Source organism: Pediculus humanus, genomic scaffold (genome assembly GCF_000006295.1).
Source record: "Pediculus humanus corporis 1103172107761 genomic scaffold, whole genome shotgun sequence".
In the NCBI taxonomy this organism is placed as follows: Eukaryota; Metazoa; Arthropoda; class Insecta; order Psocodea; family Pediculidae; genus Pediculus; species Pediculus humanus.
In genome coordinates, this window is record NW_002987359.1 from 661,045 (window position 1) to 680,099 (window position 19,055).

Sequence of the window (19,055 nt, forward strand, 5' to 3'; positions counted from 1 at the left end):
AATTCATGGTTTACTTTTTCACCAACATGTGCAAAATTTATTTCTAATCACAACCAGATAATCATCAAACCCGAGGGTATAAAATCATTAACAATTCTGCATAACACCAGGTAGATGGATGATATTGTCTATTAAATTTTAATTCATCAAAAATTGTTTTGAATTGTCTTAATTGAAAGCAACTTATTTTAATAAGAAGACTATTAAACAAATAGTACTAAAACTAACATGAAACTTAATATTTAAAAAAATTGATAATTCTGGCAGAAATATCAATTTTGTAAATTTTGAAGATAAAAGTTGAAGTTAAAATTTTAATCTTTTATAAGCAAAAGCACAATTTTAATTTACTTTAAATTTGATTTTAATTTTACTTCTCCAAAATGTTCATTTAAAGAAAAAATAATGAATTAATAATATTATCGTCAAATATTTTTAGGAATAAAAAAATAAATCGGGAGCCATTGAATTCGCAATTAATTCACTCATACGAAAGTAGCGAATCTGAAAACCAAAATAATAATGTAAATATATGTGATAAAGCAGTTATCGGAAAAATAAAATCAGATTCTGTAAATTTTAATTATTTTACCAGTATTTTATGTACGGATGATGATGGCGATAATGATGATGAAGATGATGATGATGATGAAGATGAAGATGATAATGATTATAATGATGATGATGATGATATTGATGATTATGCTGGTAATAAAGGAAACAAAGGCGATCATAACGACAATGATGGTGATGATGATGATGAAATATCAAAATTAGAAAATATAAGTGGTTTATCACAAAAAGGAATTGATAGGTTAAAAAAAAAAATTTCAATAAATTTTTTTGACGAGACTCTTAAAGATGTGTTGCAGAGCCAAGTTAGTCCTTATGAGTTCAGCATATTAGTTATTCAACTAACAACATTATTAAGCAAATCCGGAAATGATATTTTCTGTACAGGTCAGAAATATTACTTTAATGTGATTACTAATTTAATTTTAGTCATATTAAAAAAAATTATTAAAATTAATTTATTAAAAAATCAACAGAATTTCCAACTTTTTTTTTTTAAGGACAATCATCTTTTTCTTGTCTAAAAAGTGTAAAATTTGCAATGGAAAATTTATGTTCTATTCAATTCGGTTCTTTATATACTCCAGTGTTGAACTATCAAGAAATTACACATTTAAGATTAGGTTTAACGCAATTGTTAATTAAATCATTAGAAACGGCACTGACTTGTACGGAAACAACAACAAATGTTTTGGTCATAGGAACTTTGCCCATGATGTTGAAAGTATTGGAGGATTCAGTTTGCAAAACAACATCGCATTCATCAATCGGTAAAAAAAAAAAAAAAATTCTATTTTATATAAAAAAGTATTTAGTAAATACAATAAAACAATATAATTAAATACAAAAACTCGATAAGCATGTTAAGAGCTTTTACATTTAGAATTAACTTGGTTGAAAAAAAATTTTTTTTTTTTTTTTTTAATTTTTTTTCAGATAATCAGGAGAGTTTAAATGAATGTTTTGAAAATAGAAAACACCATCAGATAATATTTGAATTAATTAGAAGTGTTATTAACTTTCTATTTAGTCTTTTAATGCAAAGTTTTGAAAAAGAAAGAGTCAACCAATTTTTAGAGCTATTCAAAATATTTATCGAAAGTCACAATGGGAAATTGATTGAGAAAACAGTTGTTGCATTAATTAAAAGTAACAATATTATAAAAGCAAAGAAAGTTATTGAAATGATTGGTCATTTGATTTCTGCTCTTAAAAGAATGAGAAAAGAAATTTTAAGTCCCGAACCATTTAAAAAGCAAAAACATAAAAAATATAAAAATGAAAAAACTCTTTATCACCATCAGGATTTATTTGGCATCGTTTTTACCGCTCCTGCTGTTGGATCGAACCACCCACAAAATTGTTGCATTTCTAGTTTATTTTTGGTAGGTTAAAAATTTATTTTCGTATTAAAAAAGTTTAAATTTTCTAATTAATTAGTTGGTTGACTGTCACATTTGTTGATCACCCCAATTTTAATATGGTAATTTAAAAAAAAAATTTTATTTTTATTCAACATCCTTCAAAAAGTTTGATAACATTTTAAATATGCTAATAATCTAATTTCTGAGGGTAAATGAAACAGTGGCGTAATCTGAAATATATTTTAAGTCATTATTATTTATTTTAATTTTTTATAAATTAAAATGTGAAGAAAAAAAAAAGGCTTGAAAAAAATACAAAATTTATTTATTTTTTTCAGGTTTTGGTTCGAATTTTAAGTAAACCGAACGAAATACCAGAAGACGTGATTGGAAAAATCCTTAGAGTGATGAATTCGTGTGGAACTTGTTGTTGTTTCTCAATGAAAAATTTTCTTCAGATAATTCTAGAATTAATTAAATTACCATCTCAGAAATTAAAAATACTAGTTTTTCATTTGCTGGAAAATACTTTATACTTAGAATTGGGATATTATTCGGTTCCTCAAAATAAAAAACTAACTTGTTTGATTTGTTTCAAACGTTCTTTAGAAGAAAAAAAATCAATTTTAGAAAATAAGAACAAAAATCAAAATAGCGCATCACCTAAATTTTATCAAAGTCCCAACACAAACAGCGAAAACTATTTTTTTGAACTTTACAATGAAACAAATAAAAATCCGTCGACTAAATTAGAATTGTTTCAAAGTTTGTTGTTATCAAACGAAATTCGAATAGTTCAAGGTGTCTCGAATCATCTTTTAAAATGTGCTATTAAAATGACGGATAATAACAAATATGTAATTTTATTTAATTTATTTTTACCAGTATTTTTAATAAGCAAAGATGAATTTTTTGTTAGAAAAGATGAAATTTCATCGTTTAGAATTTTATCCAGTTTGTCAATGTTCTCGTTGCTTGTAAATGACGTGTTGTTTGCTCGAAAATTTATTGATCAAAATGGATTAAATCACGTATTGGAATTAGTAACGGTACGTTCTTTTACAAAAAGCTGTTGTGCTGTATTTGAAAAAACAATTCTACATATTGTCACGATACCAAATATCACAGTCGAGTATTTATCACCACTTGCATCTTTACGTAATATTGTTAATTCTGCTAACACCGTTCTACTAAATTACTTCAATGATTTAAAAGAATCTCACGGAATGAACGTATTGAATGCTTCTCTAACACAAAAAAAAAGAAAAAAAAAACAAGAAAATATTCAACAAATAATTGATATTTTAGAAAATGTATCTACATATTGGAAAACTTATTCAAATTTATCAATGTACAGTTTAACGTTACGAAAATATTTTTCACAAGAAAATATTTTAATGGATTGCAACAAGTTATTAAAAATTAGTTTATTATCAATAGCAAATACATTTGATTCAGGTATGCACGCTTGTCAAAAGCCTTTTATTATTTTTTAATTATTTTTATTACAACATTAAAATTATTTTTTTCCCTCCTTCATTTTTTCAGATTATTTTAAATTTGAAACTTTTTCAATTGATAAAAAATTAAATAATTAATTAAATTTATTTTTGCATGAGAATCAAATTATTTATCGAATTGTTTTTTGTTTTTTTTTTTTAGATCAAAATTTATTAATGGATAGAAAAAAACGATTAGAAATTTTTTTGTTTATAAGATTAATTGAATCGTTACTGACTTTTGTTTTATCCATTTCTCACGAAGAAAACAGTAAGTGTAAAATATATATGAATGAACAGCTTTGTAAATGTGTAAATTATATGGTATAAATCCTGTAGAGAATAATTTTAGTAATTTGGCTTTAAACGTTTTTTATTTTAGAAAAAAAAGAAACGGAATCAATTATAGACGGACTCTCAGAATTTTTATTGATAAATAATTTACAACATTTTCATGTTCGTACAATGGCGGAAGTTTTAATAAAATGTTCGTTAAGTCAACCAAATCGATTATTTTTGAATTCATCATCTTATAAAAATACGAAGGTATAAACAAACAAAAAAATTTAAAAATAATAGAATTAGTTTTTTTTTTTAAATAATTGAAAATTATGTTTAGTAAAGGAATTTAAAAGAAAAAAAAAAATTATTGTTAAATTAAAATGATGACGTAAAAGTAAATAGATTAAATTATATATTATTTTATTAGTTGTCGATAACGCCTGATTGGAATGATTACAATGAGGATATTCTGGATGTCGAAGATGATGAAAAAATTTTTACTGATTCTGAATCACTGGATGAGTATTATGTAACTGCTGACGAGGGATATGAAGCAGATGTTGAAATTCGGGAAAATTTTTCAAATTCAGGTATAGAAACAAATATTCGATTTTAATTTTTTCATTTGTAAGTAATTTGTTTAGAAAAAAAAATAATCCTCCTCAATTTGACATCCAATTTAAATAAAATTTTTAAGTTTCATTTAATTTACAATATAATTTTTAAAATTAGTATTTTATTGAAGTTAAATATTTTAGACAATAAAAAAATTAATTTTCAGATGATTTAACAAATTCAAACTCATGCTATCAAACTTTCGACTCATCAACGCAATCGACAATTAAAGATTCAATCTTTGAAAAACACGATCAAAAAAATGGATGTCTTATAATATTTCCAAAATTGACTTTACTCGCAATCGACATCCTGATAAAATCCTTCCAACAAATGTTAACAATCGATAATAATTCTTTGGAAAAAATTAAAAATACAGAATTGAATTCCAGCGAAACAGTTTGGAAAAAAATCGTCAATAACAATGAAATGTTTAAGGATTCCTCGATATTTTCCGAAGATAATTACGATATGTTGGAAAAAATTTACGAAACAAACAATTTATTTGGAAAGGCCAAGTGTGATTTTCAAGAGGTTAAAAAAAAGGAAAAAAATTATGAAAAAAAATGTTTAACAAATCTAATACTTGTTTTACAAAGATTAACTCAATTGTGTAAAAATCAACCGAAAAATTGCGGGATTTTATGCGAAAATAATACAATATTAAAACTTCTCTACGGTTTTGAATTATGTTTTATGGATAACAAAAATGAATTATCTGAGCTTCAAACAGCAATTTTGGAATTAGTTACTATCTTGGGAAGACATTCGTTTACACCCGAAGATTTATTTATTTATTTCAGTTATTTTAAATACGATAATTCTCCAGTGGTAAATATTGTAATTTTTTTCTTTTTTTTTTTTAAATAAAACAAAATTTTTAAATTTTAAATTTAAAAAAATTTAAGGAACACCTTATTAATCCGCTTTTAAATTGGGTCATGTCATACAATCCGCAACCCATATACACAATTAGATTTCCTGGAAAGCAACGCTCAACCGATTTTAAATTAAGTAATACAAATAATTTTGAGAATAAAATTCGAAGTCAACACAAAACTGAAGGTAAATATAAGTAAAGACTTGGGGGAAAAAAAATGAAAAAAAAAATTAATTAATAATTAAATAATTAAATAATTTATGAGGCATGATATCCAGTTGGAGTTTGTTTGCAATTTCACTTTCAATCGGCCCGGAGTTAAATTGGTCAGTATGGAATCAGGGATTCTCATTGTCTTTGTGGCTCAAAATTGAAAAAAAATCAATTAATGGTGGTTATCACAATAATTTCAAATCGAAAACTACTGAAAAAACGAGTGTAAAAGTTTTCAAAGCAGAATCTTTGGGATCTGTGTGCAGTACAGCAGGATTATCAGGATTATCCGATTTTTGTTCAAATGATTTTTTTCAGTTTTCACCTTCCTCAGTGAGTTTTTATATATATATTCATATAAAATGATTTACTTTGGTGGTATATAAAATCTGTTAAAATCTCAGCAGATTTCTCCACAAGAATTGTTGCATATTTTCTCCATCGGAAATGATAGTTTAACATTGGAATGCTGGAGTGTACCCGATTTGGAATTATTGATTTGGAGATTGACTAAATTAGACGATCAAAAAAAATATAAAATATTGTCGGAAAATTATACAAATCGTTGTTTGCCACTTTTTATCTGGAATCATTTGGCACTCAATATAAAAGCATCATTTTCAAAAAAAAAAAATGTCGTTGACGTAAGTTTTTATTTTCGTATGATTAAATTTAAATAAAAAAACCATTTCGAGTAAAAGTACCGATGAAGTTTATTATTAATTAAGGTTACATTAATTATTAATGGAGGAAACGAAATAGTTGTTTCTTTATCACACACGGGTCCATCGCTGAAAAAAAATCATCCTTTTTCGACAGTGTTACTAGGAATGGAAAGTAATTATACTCAAGGAGTTTTTTCATTCGGATCTTTAATGTTGTTTACTTGTCCAGTTTTCACAAGGGAAACCGCCGTTTATTTCTTAGGTTTGGGACCGAATTGTGCCAACTTAACTGACTGCATAATAAGCCGGTAAGTAGTAAGAAGTAAAGCCCTCAAAGACCGTTTTGATTGAATTTCAAAAAAAAAAAAAATTTACCATTACTAACTATATAATTAAAATTATTATTACGTGTGCAATAACTAAAAAAATAATGTAATAAAATTAGAGCCAGAGCTGCGAAATAGAACTTTGTTCAAAAAGAATTTTTTTCAAAGTGCTAACACATCCAAAATAAAAAAAGTTAATTTTAAAATTTTTTCTTAGGCGAGGATTAAATTTAACTTCAATATTTTCTGCAAAATCCCTCATTAGTGATATTAATTGGGATGAAGTTTTAAATTCAAATCAAGATGTAATAAAAAAAGCTCAAAGTCATTTACTCTTAGTGTACTCAGCTTACAATCCGAAAATTTTCACCGTGTATTCACAGGTAAGGAAAATTAATTAATAATATATTAACTTTTTTAAAAACAATCACATCATTTTTACAAATTAGCGCCGGTTAATTTTATTTATTTTACTTGTGGTGACACAAATAATACAAAATTAGAATTTGGTTTTATTACTATTCCATTTCAATACAATATATATATATTAATTTTTCAGGTTGGAGATAATAGTTCTTCTTTATTATTATCGGGATTTCGTTTGAAATCATCGGAAAAGAAAGAAAATCAAAGAATGGCCATATCGCTTTTATCAAATATAAATGTTCCAATCGATATTCATAAACATCAAGGATTTGTTCCATCCGCTTTTATTCAAGGAGGATCAGCTTCATTTATGTTTTTATTAGGCAGAGTAATTGGAAAAATTATACTTTTTAATATCCCTTGTTACATTCAAATCTCTTAATTTATAAGTTATAATGTGGATTTTATTAAATAACTCTTTGAAATTATAAATAGGAAATAATTCAATATTATAAGGAATAACATAAAGGATTCCCTTTTGAATCAATTCTAAATAAATTTTATTTTTATTTTTATGGCAGGCTGTCGAAATAACGAATGATCCTGAAGTACAATCAAAATTTTTATTTTTATTACTAAAGTTTGTTCAAACTGATTGCGATTTGTTCACACAATTTATTAATAATAAGCATCATTACATGTTACATAAAATTTTTTCTGCTTCAAAATCTTTGTCTGGACTTCACATCTTAAAAGTAATTAGTCTTTTACAATAAACCTTTAACTCAAATTTAAAAAAAAAAACTTTTTATTAGTTTGTGATTTTTATTTTCAGACCATAATGGAAGCCGGTTGTGATAAACCAATTATCGATAATCACGATGGAGGCTTTCACATAATTAATAACATGGATTCAATTATCGTTAATTCTTTTCTAATAGCTTCTATATTAAGTTCCTGGAAGGATTTAAGTTCTAAATTACAAGAAAATGAAGTTCTCGAATTATTTTTATCAGCTTTATTAGCACTTACTAGAGATGATCACCCATACAGAGAATTTAATGTCGCGCAATTGAATCGGGTGAAATTAATACAGTGCCTTCTTTCTTTTTGCAAAGTAAATATTAACTAGTCTCACCCATTTTTTTATTTAATATAAAAGAGAAATAAATAATACAATTTAATTTTTCCAATAAATTTGAAAATGTTTATTATAATTTAAAGGAAAGAATATTATTGGGAGATAAAAAGATTTCTAATAAGGCGTGCATTTCTTTTGTTGAATTGATAAAATCACTATTGGGAGCACCTCCAGAGCTTTCTCACGTAATGGCTTTAATGGATTGTTTAATTTTATTACATCCAGTCGATTCTACTTACATAACAAACGACAAAACCTCTTTTTATTTTCTTATTTCTTTCAATCAAACTTATGGGAGGAACTCAGGTATTAACGAATATAAATTATTATTTTTATTAAGTTATAATAAGGACATATTATTGAAAAATATTTTTATCTTATTTTTGTTGGTTAAAAACCAACAAGATAATTTTTTATCGTTTGCCAGATAAAATTTTTAAACTGTCATGTAAATCATAATTTTATACGAATTCAAATCTTATAATATTTAAATTTTTTTTTTTTTGTAAAAATCTATATGCGTCGTAATGATAAAATGTTTAATCATTGAAATGTTTTATGCTTGTAACATGAAAATTCGTTTTTTTTTTTTTTGCAGAAAATCCTATAAATAATGAAAAAAGAGAGGAAGATATAAGTAATATTTTAAAATATGATCTTCATCGACTGTTAAATAGAGAACTATCCAATTTTGATTTGAATAAGACAAAAAAATTAGAAAATAGAAATCCCGCAAAAATAATTTTTCCAAATATGTTAAATTGTTCTCCGTCGGAATCAAAGGTAATAAATACAAAACAAATAATTTTCTTTTCTTCTAATGAAATGAAAAAAATTTAATTTAATAATATGAACACGAGTAGCTTCGTAAAATTTGACATTTTAATTTAAAAAAATAGACAATATTAAAATTGAATCGTCATTTGATTTTTTTCAAGCCCTGTGTTAATATTATTAATATTTTTTTTTAAAGGAAGAAAAAAATAACCATCAAATTTCTGAATCAACGTGTACTATTGTCGAGGGTCTCCTTTTACTATTGAGAAATACAATATTAGTGTTACCCGACAGTATGGCACAACATGTTTTAAATTATGTTGTAAAACCGGAAATTCTTTTAGTTATGGCAAATCATCAAAATGAAAAAATTCGATCGGCTGTCGTGAAAGTAAATATATATATTTTTTAATTAAGATTTCTTGTTGGAAAAAATTAATTTTAAGTTACGGAAAAATATTTTTAATTTACAATCATTTACAATTTAAAAGGTTCTTTTAAAAAAATTTCTTTCAGGTTTTTTCATCATATTTTGAAAGATCTCTCGACGAAAATGTATCCAGATTTATAAAGCAAAGAGGGTTTTATCATTTGGCCAACCAAATATCTCTGTTTCCAGCATCTCAAGAATTAGCTGAAAATTGCTTACACCTTTTGGCTCAACGTTACATTTCTCTGGATCAGCCCGTAATTATTTCAAAATGCGAATTGAAAATGTTCAGAATGAATTTTTTACCTCCACTTTTGGCACTCATTCCTCGAAGTGTACACAATCCAACATTGACTCAAAATCTCATTAGTATTATTCAACAATTATTCAATAAGGTTTTTATCTCATAGCTAAATAATTTTATTTAATTATTTGAACGAAAAAAAAAATTTTTTTGCAGCCTGTATTTTTTTTTCTAATTATACCGCAAAACTTGATGTATTTTTACACGCCTTAACAAGTATCTGAACAATAATAAAAATTATTTAAATTTGTTGTTGAGCTCTTGAGTAAAAAGCACTAAACTTTATGATATCAATAAATTTATAAAAAATTATTTCAGGATAATGAAACGTCTGCTTTTCTATTAGAAATTGGATTATTGGAAATTATTATAAAGACTTTGGTTTGCTCAGCTCATTTTGATTGTATCAACGGTAGACAAAATATTCTTACTTCGAATTTGTTTCATTTTTTTGCATATATAATAAACCAAAGTTTAATTACTTCCGGAATGACATTTTTGCAGGTAAAAGGTTTTTAAATTGTATTTTTAAATCTAAAATTCATAAAGAATCAAATAAGATATAATTTTCTAAAATGGATAAATCAATAATTGTTTCTTTTTTTTTGTGATACAATAAATAAAATTAGTTTTGTCGACAGATTTTTTCAGATGTTCGATTCCAATTAAACTACGCATTATGTGTGGAAAAAAAAAAGTGTGGACCACAATCATTGTGTGTAAAAATAATTCGAGACACTTGGTGTAAAATACTTGAAAAAACTATAGAAACTTTAAGAAATTTAATTGGCTCCCTGCAACTTTTCAAAAAATCGAGGCCTTCTAATTTTTCAGGTTGTATTATTAACGAAAATTTAATTTTTTTGAAAAAATTATTATTACAATAATAATTTTTTTGTTTTTTTTATTTCTAAGTGTGGATCGGTAATACGAATGATTCTTCCGGATCGGAGCTGGAACAAAATTCAAGTTCAATTAATAATTCGAGTAAAATATTATCTTCTTCCCATGGTTCCGTGAGAGAAATATCAAAAAACGAATTAAGCGAACGATTTAGAATTCTTATTGAAAGTTCTATAGAATTTTTAATTTTTTCGAGTAGGCTATCAATTGTCTTATCGTATACAAAAAAAAAAAACCTAATTATGCTCGGTAACTAGTAAAAATAATAATTTAATTTTAATTTTTAGATATTGCCGAATGTTCGAGTTTATCGTTGAGTGACATCGAATTAAGTTTTTTATACCATTTATTACCAATGTTATTGCAAATATTATCTTGTTCGGAAAGGCAAACTCAAATCCGCTGTCGAATGTATCACGAAATATATCATGCAATTGGAGAAACTCTTAAAACTGAAGCTTTCGAACTAATACTTTGGCTTTTGTCACCGCAGCAAGCATTAAAAATTAGAATGTTTGCTTTAACAACTTTAATTTCTCAGCCATCTTGTAAGAACCTCATATCCGTATTATTACAAACATCCGGACAAGCAGAATTGAAATTCACCGTTTTCATTTGGGATTTAATGCATAAAAGCGATTTATTAAGTGGAGATGTTAAAAATTGCCAGCAAATAATTGAATGGATGAGAGAAAGAGGAGTTATTTCACCGCATTTGATCGAAAGCAGCGAAAATTTTTGGAAAGAAAGTTGTAACTCGTTATTAAGCGAAAATACAAAACGTGGATTATTGTGGGAAAAACAAATTAAAATGAAGGCTTATAAATGCATGGGAAAACATAATTTTTTAGTTAGGTCTTTGATTCAAGATGCGGATACCATGACTCGAACGGTGGTCGATTTTCAAAACGTTGTAAGGAAATCATTCATTGAAGAGATAAAACATTATTGCATAGATAATGTTAATGTAATATTAAAATGGAAAAAATTAATCGAAAGGTTGTCTCATGAAAAAGCCGTGTGGCATTTTCCAAAATCTTATCCCGCATTTTGGCAATTGGATCCGACCGAGGGACCGTCAAGAGTTAGAAAACGGTTAATGAGATGTCATTTAAAATTAGATGAAAAATATTTATTACCTGCGGAACGACATAAATTGAGTTACGAAAAATTTTCACAACCGCTAGAATTTTTATTTAAAGAACAGGCAAAAAATTATCAATCAATGGTTTTAATCGAAAGGCTTCACTGTAACGAAAAAATTAAAAATATGTTTTCGGCAAACATTATAACTCCTGCCATTGAAATTTCGGGAGAACTCCTTATCGGTGAAACATGTATTTACTTTGTACCCGATAACGATCATAAATTTCAAACGATTAATGTTCTCAACACGGTTTGGCCATTTGAAGACATCACAGAAATTCATAGTCGACGATATGAATTGCAGGAAAGGGGTATCGAAATATTTCTTCAAAACGGTAACACTTATTTCATAGCTCTTAAAACATCAAAAGAGAGAAACACTTTTTTAGATGTTATCTCAACTTGTGATCTTCCTAACAAAGTGATCGGAGATAATTTGAGCGAAACAATGCAAATGTGGAGGGAAGGTCTGATAACGAATTGGGAATATCTTACTTTTTTAAATAAGATCGCCGGAAGAACATATAATGATCTCATGCAATATCCCGTGTATCCATTCGTACTTTCTGATTACACAAGTTCAACCCTCGATCTCAATCAAAAGAATATATACAGAGCTTTAGAAAAACCGATGGCAGTGCAAGAAAAAAAAAACGAATTGCATTACGTAAACAACTACAATGAGCTTCTTGGAGGAGTGAAACAGGCAACTTTAAACAAGGAACCTTATCATTACGGCTCTCATTATTCAAATTCTGGCACGGTCTTACATTTTCTCGTCAGGCTCCCTCCTTTTACGAAAATGTTACTGCATTACCAAGATCGTAATTTCGACCTCCCAGACAGAACGTTTCACTCCTTGCACACGACATGGCGATTGGCCAGTTCGGAATCGACAACGGATGTGAAAGAATTGACTCCAGAATTTTTTTTTCTCCCTGAATTTTTAATTAATTCTCAGGGGTTCAATTTTGGTATTAGGCAAAACGGGGAAGTCGTAAATAACGTTTTCCTTCCTCCGTGGTGCAAAGGAGATCCGAGAAAATTTATTTTAATTCATAGACAAGCTTTAGAATCAAATTACGTTACGGAAAATCTTCCGCGGTGGATTGATCTCGTTTTCGGTTTTAAACAGACCGGAAAAGCAGCCGTTGATGCAATAAATGTTTTCCATCCGGCAACTTATTCGGGTTTCGATTTAGAAGCAATAACTGATCCCGTGGAACGCATAGCATGGGAAACCATGGTGAAAACCTACGGTCAAACACCCAAACAACTTTTCAAAACTCCACATCCAATGCCCATTCGTAGTTTACAAAATTCAGATTCGATCTCGCATTTATCATTGCCACATTTAACTAATGCGTATTCTTACGGATATAATTATAAAGAAGTCAAAGGCTTAAAATGGGGATATTTTCCAGGATCTCCCAACGAATCCGAGCCTGTGATATTATTTAGACAACCGAGTAATACTAAGGAAATAATATCTTATCTCGCGCCTCTTCCAACAAATGATATTATTGGAATTCCAGATAACACAACATGCCTTTTACATCTCAGTAAGAATAAAGAAGGTTGGAATTTTAACGGATGCAGAATTGCTTTAATTTCTTGGGGATACTCCGATGGCATTATAAGAATAAAATTAAAAAATGAATCACCCATGCTACCATTGTATACAATTTCTCTATTGGATCCTGTGACCATATGCGCGAGCGAATTAGGATGCAATAATTTATGGATGGGACATTCATCAGGCAATATAACAGTTTACAAATTTAAATTTGCAAGTGATCAAGATCACGTGAAGTTTGATGACCTTCCGATAGCGTTACAAGGTCATAAGAAATCAGTTACACACATAGCTATTTCTAGAGCATATAGTCTAGTTGCAACATCTGGTTTGGATGGAATTATAATAATATGGGATTTAAATCAAATTTCTTATGTTAGAAGTATAGATTTAAGTCAAGGGATAGTTAATATGGCAGTAATAAGTAATACCTTAGGAGATATTGCAGCTGTTGTCGAGTCCAATAAAAACTCACATGCAAACATGTTATATTTATTCACTGTAAATGGAAATTTTGTCAATTCGACAACAGTCAAAGAATCAATTTCTTGTGTTTGTTTTTCATCATCACCAGAGGGTACTTCAATCAATGTCATAGCTTGCGGACTCAAAAATGGTGTTATTAGAATATTTAGTACCTGGGATTTAACAAAACTTTGTGATATATTTATTCCTTCAATGACTCAACCAATAACATGTGTGACCTATTCCTATGATTCTCAATTTTTAATTGCCAGTTTTAATGATGGCTCTGTGGTCCTTTGGCAAAGTACAAATAATAAATCTAAATTAAAAATTTCCAAACTTTTGAATTTGAAGTTATGAATTATTTGTTTGTAGCATGTTAAGTACATATGATTTTAATTAAAATAAATAAAATAATTAATGAAAACACTTCATTAAGTTTTATGTTAAGCAATATGAACCTTCTTTTTAATTCTTACTTACTAAAAAAAAGCTTTAAAATTCAAAAATTTGTTGTAAAATAAAGAGTCAGTTACACACACACACACTTACACCAAACAATTTAACTAATTAATTTTTTTTTAATATTAATATTATTTTCACCAAAGTATTAAGGTTTTTGAGAAGTTTTCTTTTCCCGTTTAATTTTTTAAATCTAAATATCAATTTTAAGACGCGTAATTACTATTTTAAACCTATAACATAGTACACTTGAAAAAAATTAATATTAATTTTTAAAAAAGAGTTCTTTGCTAAATAAAAATTTTTTTAAATAAGCTCATGACAATCAACCATTTTTGCGTATAACTTAAAATAAGTAAAAAATAATAAAAAACACGGGTACCTTAACTTCAACAAACACGATGAAAATTAAATTAATACAACAAATAAAAGATTTTTAAAAACAACTTATAGAAAACAATTGTGAAAAATTGACTTGTACAAATGTTTTTGCTGCCATTCAAAATTTTTGGCAACTTTTGCTCCGCTTTAAACGTGTTATTGTGACTTACGTTTATGAATTTGAATGTTAAGTTTTGTTAATTTTTAATTACAAGGTGTTAAATATGAGATTTTTTAGTTTTGTACAATCAAGTAATTGTACGGCTTCTCAGTAAAATTACGATCATACATCATGTTTCGCATTTAAATAAGTATATAAAAACTCAAAGGTTTTTCTATTTATTATAGAAAATAGAAAAGAATGTACTTTAACATTAAATGGTGATACTCACTTATATTTTGTGTTGAAAGTAATTTATTTTCTTTATTTTAAATAACATAAATTTTTATATGGCTTTCAAAAATTTTACTTTTGTCAAATGCTACTTCCATGTATTATATTCATGTATTAAAATAAAAAAAATGATGAAATCAAATAATGTGTTAAATAAAAAATAAATGATTTGAATAACGTTTACTTTAATAATGATAAAGGTGAAATAAATTTAAATAAGGTACCTTTTCTTCATTTGGTTTTTTAACATTTTATTTAACTGTCAGTCATATATCGGATGTATTTATTGTCACTAATATTAAATATAAATTTTTCGCTAAAATGTACGAATGTAAAAAATTAAACTGTTTTAAGAAGCTGTTATTATTTTGATTATGAAAGAAAATATTTTTCTCATTGGTGCTAAATTAAATATACTTTATTACTTATATAGTTTTATGATAGAAGTGTAATTTGTGCTTAATTATTTAAAAACTAAATAAATACAGTAAAAATGTTTTTCTTTTTTAAATGAAATAAACATTCCTAATTTTTTTTTTTTTTTTAATTTATGTGTTACGACACTTTTTAGAGTAAAATTTTTACTTTAAAAACTAAGCTTTTACTACTTTTTTCATTGGCATTTTATTAAATTTTAACATAAAATTAAATATGTTTTTATCATTTTTGCCTCATATATGTAGTTAATGTTTTGTTTTTTATATTTTTGATGATTTTTTTTTAGATCATTAATTTATTTTTTTCAAATTACATTGAAAATGTTTAATAAAAATCAATTTTGAATGCCTTCATGTATATCTTATCGTGAAATTACATTAAGTAAATGTTTGTTTTAGGTTTTTTATTTAAAATTGTACAAATTTTTCAATGGAAAAGGTACCATTATTGTAATATTAAATATAATAATAATTCAAATAGTTAGAATAAATTAAATACTAAAATAATAATTGTAATTAATATTATTAATTATTGTAATTTTTTACAATTTCAAATTTACTATAGAAAATAAGCCTTTAATTGTTTTAAGGCTTGGTTGAAAATGACAGCAGAAAAAGATGAGTCAAAGTCTTATAAATGTGACAGATGTTACAAATGTTTTGCTTCTGATTTGAGGTTGCAGGTTATAAAATTGTTATTAATTGAATTTAATTAAATAATGAAAATATTTTGACATTTATTAATATTTATTTCTAGAAACACAAGCTTGTGCATGGATCTGATGAAATAAAACCATATCAGTGTGAAACATGTTTGAAACGTTTTTTAAATAAATCTGCATTGACTTGTCATTCTAAAACACATGATGGTTTGTTTTTTTTTTTTATTATTCAAAATTTACAAAATGAAAACATTTAATTGAGGTTTTCTCTCTTTTTTTTTTGTTGTTGTTGTAGATAATAAGTCTGTCAATTGTCCTATTTGTAAAAACGAATTTAAAAATGTATTGGATTTAAAAAAACATTTTAAAGTTCACTCAACAAATGGTTCCTATACCTGCCCGAATTGCTACAAGGTAGTGATAATAATTTTTTTTTTTTTTTTTTATAGTTATACTTTGATATCACAACTTGTAGGTGAAAAATTAATTATTGTAAAATAAAAGAAACTAGAAATAAAAGTATGAATTTAAAAGAAAGTCACATTGCTTGTTTTTTGGATACTTAAAATTTTTTTTTTTTTTTTTTTCAGATTTTTAATGATTATATATCTATTCGAAAACATTTGAGGACCTCTCACAGTGAAAAACGTCATATATGTACAGAATGTGGGAAATTATTTTTTACCCTAGATAAACTTCGAATACATTCTTTGAGGTAAAAAATAAAATAAAAAAAAAACTGTATATTATGTCTGTGTGTGTGTGTGTGTGTGTGTGTGTGTGTGTGTATGAATTTTAAAGCAGTTGCTTAAAGTAATGCCAAGTTTTTTTTACTTCTAAAAATTTAGTGCGATTTGTTTCTCAAATTGTGGAAATTATGATTTCAATAAATAAACTTCATTTAGTCTTTGTTATTCTTATGCTTAAAAATGACGAAATAAAAAATTTGTTGTTAGAATATTAAAAGTTCAGAGAAAGCGGAGCGAGTACTGAGATCGAATAAAAATAATAATAAAATTTGTTAATAAGGAAAAAAAATTAATAATAAAACTTACCTTTGTAAAAGTTGTCGGTAGCGGGTACGAATGCTTGAATAGCGTCGGTGGCGATATTCTTGAAGAATTTGGGATGTTCCGTACAAAACGATTTATTTGTACTTTTCTTCTATCTTCATCCCTGCATTTAAAATAAAATTTTATTATAAAGATTCCATATATTTTTCAACAGTGCCGTCGTCATTAACGCTCGCTTTGTCTTTTATTTCATTTTTTTTGATTGTATACATACCATTCATTACTAATTTCTTTTTTCTTCTCCGGTCTAGGAGGGTCTAAACTGCACTAATGTTCCATAGTGTTGCATTTATTTTACTTCTTTTTAATGTAAAAAAAAAAAAAAAAAAAAAAAAAAATGATTAGTTACGATTTGAATTTGTTAAACAGTTTATTTTATTGACACACACATATATATATATGTATATGATATTTATTTGTTATATTTTTAATCTGTGTGTCAGGCATTCTGATGTAAGAGAATTTTTATGTGCCAATTGTGGAAAACAATTTAAACGTAAAGATAAATTAAAGGAACACATGAAACGTATGCATTCCGCCGAAAGAGAATTAAAAACTGGATCTTTGGCATTGAGAATCCTCAATAAAAAAGAAAGAAAATTTTCTTCCGAAATGGTAAACTTTGTTATTATTATTATTATTATTAAAGAATCAAGTTAAGAGATTTTTGAATTGTTTTTTTTTTTTTTTTTTTTTTAAAGGTATCATCCGTGACGTTTGAACGATTCATGTTTAAATGTAGAAATTGTATGGTGGGTTTTAAAAGAAGAGGGATGCTTGTCAATCATTTGGCCAAAAGACATCCCGAAATCCTTCCAAATACGGTACCTGAACTTAATTTACCCATATTAAAAGCTACAAGAGATTATTTTTGTCAGTATTGTGAAAAAGTAAGTGATAATATGGAATATTTAAGTAGTATGAAAAATTTTTTTTTTTTTTTCTTAAAGTTTGTAAAAATTGTAAAATCTTCCCATTTTATTTTTTATTAGATTTACAAGAGCAGTTCAAAGAGAAAAGCTCATATATTAAAAAATCATCCTGGAGCGGAATTACCTATGAGCAATCGTCAAAAGGTTTTTTTTTAAGAGATTTTTTAATAATTTTTTTGTTATGAGTATTCAATAATAAATATTGTAAATTAATTTTTTTTTTTTTTTTTAAGGGTGGCGTTCCTGAAATACCCGGCGTATTAAATTCAACTTTTTCACTTATGGTTGGAAACGTGAAAACTGCCCCCCAAGAATGCAAATGGTGTTACAAACAATATGCTTCTAAAGCTAAATTACTTCAACATCAAAGAAAAAAACATGTTTGTTTGTTAACATAAAAACTAAATTAATTATTACTCTGACATACATATATAGTATTAAATAAGAATTTTTAAAATGTTAATTATATATATATGTTATTGTTAGAAACAAAAAAATTAAATTTAGTACATTTTGGATTTCTCGACATACCTCGTTGAACGTTTCAATTTAATTCTTTTTTATCGTTATATAATTAATTTGAAAATAATTTTCTTATCACAAATTACTATAATTTATTTATTAATAAAATTAAAAGATAATTTTTTGTTTAATTAATACTGGATCTTTTTAATCATTTAAAATTCATCGGTTATTTTTATTTGAAAAAAATTACATAACTGACGTCATAAATGACGGAATCAAAAAAAAAAAAATTTTATTCGGATTGCATGTGGGACTACTTTTTATGTTAGAAATTTTTAAAAAATTCGATAAAAAATTTTTAGAGATTATGGTTCCTTTTGAGAATGATAATATTATTATTAAATCCATGAGATTTTTCATTATTATTATTTAATAATAAAAAATAAATTTTATTTTTTGCCATTTCATTGATTTTTATTCGATTTAAATCTCGTATAAAAAAAAAAAATTTTTTATTTGATAATTAACATCGGATGCAACACATAAATATTATTATTATTATTATTATTATTTAATTATAATTTTTATCTGCTTCCGGGGTTATAAACTTTTTATTACTTTTTTAATTCCGATGGAGAGAAATTTTTTTTTTTTTTTTTTTGATTTATTATTATTTATTTATTGCAAAATAACAAAATCGATAGACGAATAAAAAAAAGTTAGT

At 26.1% G+C, this 19,055-nt stretch overlaps 2 protein-coding genes across 2 annotated transcripts; both read left to right on the plus strand.

Annotated features, from left to right (window-relative positions):
- Positions 1-861: 861 nt before the first annotated feature.
- On the plus strand, positions 862-13,885 carry Phum_PHUM351440 (lysosomal trafficking regulator, putative; the record flags this gene model as incomplete). The annotated part of the gene is made up of 24 exons (XM_002427836.1): positions 862-892; positions 1,074-1,312; positions 1,518-1,958; positions 2,396-2,762; positions 2,823-3,395; positions 3,600-3,707; positions 3,819-3,982; positions 4,182-4,308; positions 4,500-5,135; positions 5,479-5,759; positions 5,834-6,070; positions 6,155-6,399; positions 6,635-6,800; positions 6,977-7,171; positions 7,365-7,538; positions 7,619-7,900; positions 8,047-8,230; positions 8,523-8,707; positions 8,898-9,092; positions 9,218-9,526; positions 9,754-9,939; positions 10,077-10,269; positions 10,351-10,555; positions 10,657-13,885. 24 exons carry the CDS (start codon positions 862-864, stop codon positions 13,883-13,885), a joined length of 8,952 nt encoding a protein of 2,983 aa, XP_002427881.1.
- A 707-nt stretch (positions 13,886-14,592) lies between these two features.
- Phum_PHUM351450 (uncharacterized protein) lies at positions 14,593-18,264 on the plus strand (the record flags this gene model as incomplete). The annotated part of the gene is made up of 12 exons (XM_002427837.1): positions 14,593-14,620; positions 14,717-14,778; positions 15,196-15,210; positions 15,487-15,522; positions 15,790-15,882; positions 15,957-16,068; positions 16,157-16,275; positions 16,452-16,576; positions 17,378-17,549; positions 17,636-17,824; positions 17,927-18,010; positions 18,100-18,264. 12 exons carry the CDS (start codon positions 14,593-14,595, stop codon positions 18,262-18,264), a joined length of 1,200 nt encoding a protein of 399 aa, XP_002427882.1.
- Positions 18,265-19,055: the final 791 nt, after the last annotated feature.